The following is a 7626-nucleotide window of genomic DNA, read 5'->3' as shown; positions in this document are numbered from 1 at the left end:
CCCTAGCTGTGAGGGGTGCCTGGGGAACTGCTGCTGTCAGCAAGGTGACTAATGGTGACCTCCGACCCACACCCATCCTACGGAGCAGTACCTCCGTGTCAGCCAGAGACCTGTCCGTGAGGCAGTGATTGGGCAGACCTGCGCTGGTTTGGGGCGCTCCCAGTGGAGGCTGGGGAGAACTTCTGCTCAGCCTGGAATAGGGGGGAGGGGGGATCACGCCTGGGTCGCTCTGTCTGAGCACTAGACTCAGCCAGATGAGGCCGGATATCCTCCTGATAGGAAATGGTCGCAGTTTGAGGAAGCCTGAGTCACATCCGTGGGGGTTAAGGAGGGGCTCTGCAGGCTGCAGCGCCATGGGCGGCATCAGCCATCGCCATGGCCCCCCCAACTCTAGCTCCCGAGACTCTGCTCTCCTGCTGCCGTGCCAGAGGGGCAGAGGCCTTTGTGATGGACGGTGCTCGCTGAGGGTGCTGCCTAGTGGTTAGGGGGTTAGGCCCCTGGTGGCCATGTCTCTACTCTTTCCCCTGGACCACCTTCACAACCAGCTGCCTCCAGCCAGTACACAGGGCAGGGTCTCCTTCCCCCCAATGAACGCAGCTGGCCCTCCCGCAACGTGAAACGGGGACACACCTCTCCCAAGAGATGCTCCCTGCCCTACAAGTGCGAGCGTTTGCTCCACGTGCACTTCTCTGCTCTAGGAATAACAAGAGCACAGCATGTCCCCTGTCCCCGTGGAAGCACTAGCTACCAGCCCTGAGTGGGATGATAGGACAGGGCGGTCTGGAATAGCAATGACCCAGGAGATCCCTTCCAGTCCTGCGTTCCTGTGAGATCCTTTGGGACAATGGCCCTGCATCAGCTACCTGAGATTCCCCCCACTGCTGAACGGGCCCTGGCACGAGACTGTCCTCCTCGATCCAGCCATGGGATGGATCTGGGAACCACAGACTCATCTTTTCTGCTCCAGTGGCCTCCCTAGGCAGGGATGGGTCTTGAACAGGAGAGACGCAGCACTTGGGCTGTATGTGTCGGAGAGTCGCCCAACCTTTGATGATCCTAGCATGGGGCTTGGCTCTGGGGCCCTGGCTGACTCATATGCTTTGGGAACTCCCTAGTCAGGGCTGTGTCATGCTCAGGGAGACCCCAAAGCGTGTCAGATGTGAAGGGAGAAGAACAAGGCCGGGTCCCCTGCCCATCACTTACTCAGTTGCACAGAGTCCCACCCCACTCCCCACTGGCCTGCCAGCCCGTCCCCAGAGAGAAAGAGTCCTTCTCTCCCCTTGTGAGACCTCCTGTTGCTCAGGCACGGTCAGGCTGCTCAGATTTCTTGCACGGTTTCCCAGCCATGAGCATCCCAGCTTTTGGTGGGACTCAACCAGCTCCGCTCTTGCTGAGTGGCACTGGAGTCGGTGCTGCCGTGTCCACTCCCAAGTCCCTGCTGTAATTGACATGCCCGGGGAGAGCAGTGGAGGCCCTGACAGGCGGCAGGAGCAACGGCATGTTCTCCCGTCCAAACCTCCGCAGGTCTTGGCACCTGGCGAGCTGCCTCCTGTCCTCAGAGCTGAGGTCAGGAGAAATCTCTCAATGACTCTGCGAGGGTTTTAACCTTCCAAGAATTCACAGAGAACTGCCCCAAAATAGCTCCTAGAAAAACATCCGGTCATGATTCACAAGCTGTCCCAGTGGTTAATGACTCTCGCTGGTAAAAATGGACATCTTATTTCCAGGCTGAATTTGTCTGGCTTCAACGTCCAGCCTCTAGATCAAATGTAGCCACATTTACAGCTCAGCTGAGAAACTCAGCTCCTTCCCTTCCTCTATCCTTTATCCGGAGTAATTTTATTAGCACAGAGCATTTACTATTGACGAATTCCCCCCACCCCCAAACTCCCCAAAACTGAACCCCAAATCAGAACTCCGCCTCCATCAAATACAAATTGTCTCGTTAACGATACCAAGCGCGTAAGAAGAGACTGGCTGAAATAGAAATGACCAACCACACACTTAAAGCAACTGTGCACGGGGCCCTTTCTTGCCTGGCAGATCTGGTGCTGTATCAGACTCAGACTGGGGATTTTTCAAAGATCAGTGACTAAAATGAGTTTTTCCCACTTTTCACTCTTGTTAACCCTTCCTAGGCAATACAGCTGCGAGAGAGAGACCGGCATGGCAACAGAACGGGGTACTCAGTTCCACAGAGTTACCCCCCTGCCCTCTGTACTGAAGGCAATCATGTGCCACAGAGGGCAGAGTTGATGACAAGACCTTTATTACCGGGGATGCTGATGGCTAACACGGAAAGAACCCATCCGTATGAATTAGTATCGGTATCACTAAACAGCCTAGCAGCTCCAGTCCTGGACCAGGGCCCCAGTGTGCAAGGTGCTGTACAAACACAGAGCAAAAAGTCCCTGCCCTAAGTACAAGACAAGAGACAATGGCTGGATACAGGCAGATGAGGGGGAACAAGGCAACAAGGAGACAGTATTGGTCAGCATGGTAGGCAATGATCTCTGCACACTGGCAGCCCAGCACTTCTCTTGGATTGCAGGCTGAGTTTGCAGGACCTGCACTCAGAAAACTCTTTGTGCTCCAAGAGACACTAAGCTGGGAAGCCAGGAATGCGGATTTTCCCCCTTTCAGAGCCAAGCTGCACATTAAAATACAGCGGATAATTCAAAGGGGACAAATCCATTGGTGTGCCCCAATACAAAAAGGCCAGGAATTGGCATGAAAGCCGGAGAGCCCTAAATGCAATCAAAGCCCAAGCACTCCAAATCCTTAGCTCCATGCTGTCAGCCAGATGAACAGATCGGGTCACAGCCACCCGAGTTCCACAGCTCCAGGGTCGAAAGGCAGGCGATGGAAGCCAGCGGGTTCACGGGTCAGTTCGAAGCTCGCCAATCGGCCTCTCGTTCCAACATCAGCGCCACAAGGGGACAGAAAACCAGGGATGTTGCCAGTCTTCTAGCGCTTGTGCCTTTAATCAGCCGGCACCCACGGCATCTAGCCATTATCCTTGATGGCCTCAGTACAACTCATAGGCAAGTAAAGTCTATTCATGTCCCTTGTGTTTCATTCAGATGTTTAATTCAATTAAAAATAAAGGGGCTGGACTGATAGCCCTAAATCCTCTGCTTGTGCCGAGAATAGGCACAGGATGAGTAGCTGCCGGGCAAGTCCCAGAACTGCCTCACCAATGAGCCTTTGACCCTGATCGGCAGAAAGTGCACCTTGGGCTGGCAGGAGAACCAGTCTACGTGGCCGATTCAGTCCTCAGCTTCTCTGCCGAACCTGCCATCAAGAAAGTGTGAATTGTGACCGTATTTCCTGCGATGCAGGTTCTTGTCCACCAGGAATGGGGCTGGGCCCCTCCCTTAACTCATTTCACACAGGGTCACCAGGCAGCCATCGGAATATCACCGTTCCATATTGAAGCGCGATTGGTAGAGCTGCCTGGGAAACGGCTTTTGTTCCCTCCCCCCCTTGCAAGCAAATTTAGAGTTTTGGTTTTTTGATGAAAACTTGAAAATGTTCAGTGAAAACAGAATATTTTCAGTTCTACTGATGGACTGCCGTTCAACATGGTCATCGACAACTCGGACACAGGGCCGGCTCCAGGTTTTTTGCCACCCCAAGCCAAAAGAAAAAAGAAAAAAAGCCGGAGTGCTGCCGCAGAAGCAAAAAAAAAAAAAAAAAAAGGAATGCCGCCCCTTGAGAAGTCTCGCCCCAAGCATGCTAGAGCCGGCCCTGCTCGGACAATGGAGGGACAATATGCTTTCTGAAATTTGCAATGACACCACACGCCGAAAAGGATTGCAAGCACTTTGGAGGCTAGGATTAGAATTCAAAATGATCTTGAGAAGTTGGAAAAGTCTGATATCAATAAGATGAAATGTAGTAAAGACAAGTGCCAAGTACTACATCTAGGGAGGAAAAATCAAATGCACTACTACAAAATGGGGAATAACTCTTAGGTGGCAGTACTGCTGAAAAGGATCTGGGGGTGATAGTGGATCACAAATCGAATAAGAGTCAGCAATGTGAATCAGTTGCAAAAAAGGCTAATATCGTTCTGAGATGTATGAATAGGAATGTTGTATGTAAGACACAGGAGGTAATTGTCCCGCTCTGCTCCGGACTCGTGAGACCTCAGCTGGAGTCCTGTGTCCAGTGTTGGGCACTACACTTTAAGAAAGACGTAGACAAATTGGAGAGTCCCCAGGAAAGCAACACAAATAATAACTGGCTTAGAAAATGTGATGTATGAGGAAAGGTTTTAAAAACTGGTACGTTTAGCCTTGAGAAAAGAAGACTGAGGGGGGATGGGATAACAGTCGTGAAATATGTTAAGGGTTGTTACAAAGAGGACAGTGATCAGTTGTTCTACAGGTCTGCTGGAGGTAGGACAAGAAACGACGGGCATAATCTGCAGCAAGAGAGATTTAGGTTCGATATCAGGAAAATGTTTCTAGCTATAAAGGTAGTTAAGCTCTGGAACAGGTTTCCAAGGGAGGTTGTGGAATCCCCATCAGTGGAGAAGAAGAAGACGCCCCCTTCCCCAACGAGCTTCACACAGACAGTAGGTTCCTGTCCCCAGAAGCTTAAGGTAATGACCTTCAATCACCAATGACCTGGGCTGGATTTGAATTAGGGACTCAAGACTTCTGATTTCATTATGAGTCTTGTGTCACACCTACTCCCCCACAAAGGCAGGTGTGTTAGTTCAAAGACAAACCTGCCACCGTTACCACGATGGACTCATGTCCTCGCTTCCTTTGTCCTTTTTTCCAGGACTTTTGATGACCTAAACACCGAAATGGAATTTGAGAGTCACTCTAGATTTCAACTTCCTCTTTGATTTCTCAACTCAGCAAAATTTGGGTCTGTGTGTCATCACGTACTTGATCTGATGTATGTGTTTCCCTAAAATTCTGCTGTATAAAGCTGGCACAAAGGTCTGTGGTTCAGCATCAGACGAAGGAGGAGAACTTGAAAGAATTCCTGCTCTTGTTCAGCTGCTGCCGCTCCTCCTCACCCAGCAGAAGCATGAAGGTCTGTGTGGCTGCCTTCGCTGTGCTCCTCATCGCTGCCCTCTGCTCCCAGGCCCATTCTCAGCTTGGTAAGTCCTGTTTCTCTTCTGCCTTTCTGCAGCGCTTGGAGCTCTCACTCTCACTGCGGTTCAGACTATGTCAAGGTTGGTTTCAGGTGTAGGAAGGCTTGTAGTGAGGGAGCCCATGAAACAGCCATAAACTTCAGTTGGTCTAGCTGAAGTATCTCAGGGGTCTTCCTTCTCTGAGATGCCCGTGAGCAGTGACAGCAAGGGGTGGAGCTGAGGGTCAGCTAACCCTATTGGGACTGCAGGAGAAGCCTTCAGATCCTCAGACACCGTCAGCGATGGGTTAGAGAATCATTCAAGTCTCTTCTTTCCTTCCAGATGGCGTCAACACCCCAACTTCCTGCTGCTTCAGCTATGTTTCCAAGCCAATCCCACGGAGCCTTGTGGTGAAGTACCAGCACACCAGCATCAAGTGCTCCTTGCCGGCTGTAATGTGAGTATGATTTTCGGGCAGATGTTCTATGTTCATGCAGAGAAACAACCCTATAGGATGAACGGATTTGGGAGGGAATCTGCAGGGCTCTTGTAATACAAATGTCAGGCATTTTAAACCCCTGGGTAAAAGACAATTATTCAAAAGTTCTCCACATTCCCCTGTGGCCTCTAGAGGCCTTCAAAATACCTACAATAGGTAGCTTAAGAGAACAAGGACAGATTGATGTTTTGCAGACTCATGGAGAAGGTTCATGCTTGAGCCCTTGCTCTGGGTTCTTGCATCAGGGACTGACACAGCTTTCAGTTCCACGAGTAACTCAGCAGCAGGGGGTTGCGAAAGCATTCTCATGCAGCTCTCTTTGAGCGGGCAGCAAGAAAGCCGGGGTATCTTGAGCATTCCAGTAGGGGCAGACGGGGCCAGAGCCACAGCTGGGGTAAATGGGCATAGCTACACCTGCTGCAGATCTAACCTGCAAGCACACCACTAGCGAGAGTAACAAAGGGTGGGCAGGGGACAGACTGAGGAAGAAGAAGGGTTGCAGCAGTGATCCCCCTGGGTCGCTCAGATTAGGGATACACACCATTTTAGATGATCGCTGATACTCATTGCATGGGCATGGAGGAAGAAGTGAGTCAGCAGAAGGGATATGCATGGAACCAGGGTAGTGGCTCAGTGGGACCAGAATTTAGGAGGATGTCCCTTATGTCAAGGGCTGGACATTGCACCAGGGTAAGGTCACCTGCTGGGGTGAGGCCCCGGTGGTAAAGTCAAAGCTGGAGACGCTGATCCAGTGATTTTATCCCCATGATATCCAAGGTCGGAGGCAGCTTAAATCCCTCTGTCTGGGGGATGGTGCTACAGCTGAGTGACAGGCACTCGCTGTAACGTTATTGACCTGCTGCATTCTGATTGGCTGAGACAATAGGCCTGACATGTGCGGCAGTCAGTCACAGATCAGCTTCTCCACAGTAGGGTTCAGCGAAGGTTTCACCTTTAAAAAAGCAGAGTCCTCATTGGCTGATTATTCTTTAAAAATGCTCAGTGTTGTTGGCCAACACAGAATCCATCTGGTGTCCACGATCTGCTCTGCCGTAGCTTGTGTCCCAGGGGATCCACTTTCCTTCTTCTCCCTGTGAAGATTCTGAACCGAGTTTTTATCTCTGCAGCTTTACCACTAAAAAAGGCCGGGAAGTCTGCTCCGATCCCAATACACGATGGGTCCAGGAGTACATCAAGCACGTGAAACAAAACTGACGAGCCCCTGACGGCAACAGCTGCTGGCGACCGTCCCGAAAGCCCCTGGAGGTCGCGGGAGGCAATTGCTCCTCCCACAAAGAACTTATTTTAATATATTATTTGTAATGTTTATTTTTGAACTAGAACAACAATTTATTATATTTAAATTATTTGTGTTTAAGTTAAATCAATGTCAATTTTTTTTGATTGAACAAAATAAAAAAAGGCAATTGAAATATTCGGCTGTGCCTGTTAATGAGGATTTAGGATTCAAGATCATAAAATGTGATGTGTTTACACATATCTCTGGGCCTGCGCACCTTTGAATGCTCCGGGCTGTCTCTCTGAAGCTTTTGCAGGAGTGATCCCTGATCTGGGGGGATGAGGGTCTCAGCAGCATACCTCTGGCGATATCAATTTCCAATTAAAATAATCCAACCCCAACCTTTTACAGCTGGAAGTTAAAGGGATAAGGTTGAAAAACCAAGTTATATTTATAAAACAAGGGTGAAATTTGCCTGCAGTGGAGCAGTGTGGGGCCAGGGCTTGGAGACACGAGTGAACAGCTCTAGTCAAAGATGGGGGAGGGAGTATGGCCTGGTGGTTAGAACACTGGCTCTGAACCTTTTCAATACTAGGCCCCCTCCCTGACTTAGCAACATGGGAAGGAGAGGGTGGTTGTGACCCCCTGATTCCTGTTCATGACACCCCCTCCCACGACTCAGGACCCCCAGTTGAGAACCAACAGGTGGGAGGAGCCACAGGCCTGGAACCCAGGTTGGGTAGCTCCTAGGCAGCTGCTGTGTCCATACTGCCACCTCTGGCAACTGGGAGA

General features: G+C 50.6%; 1 protein-coding gene across 1 annotated transcript; it reads left to right on the top strand.

The window, feature by feature from the left end:
- Positions 1 to 5049: 5049 nt before the first annotated feature.
- LOC135890938 (C-C motif chemokine 3-like) lies at positions 5050 to 6809 on the top strand. The gene is made up of 3 exons (XM_065418415.1): positions 5050 to 5122; positions 5438 to 5552; positions 6722 to 6809. The coding sequence occupies exons 1-3, from the start codon at positions 5050 to 5052 to the stop codon at positions 6807 to 6809; spliced, it is 276 nt and encodes a 91-aa protein (XP_065274487.1).
- Positions 6810 to 7626: the final 817 nt, after the last annotated feature.

The sequence above is a fragment of the Emys orbicularis genome, chromosome 17 (genome assembly GCF_028017835.1).
Source record: "Emys orbicularis isolate rEmyOrb1 chromosome 17, rEmyOrb1.hap1, whole genome shotgun sequence".
NCBI classification, from domain to species: domain Eukaryota; kingdom Metazoa; phylum Chordata; order Testudines; family Emydidae; genus Emys; species Emys orbicularis.
Note: the sequence above shows the minus strand (reverse complement) of the source record. Positions and strands in the feature narration are given on the sequence as shown.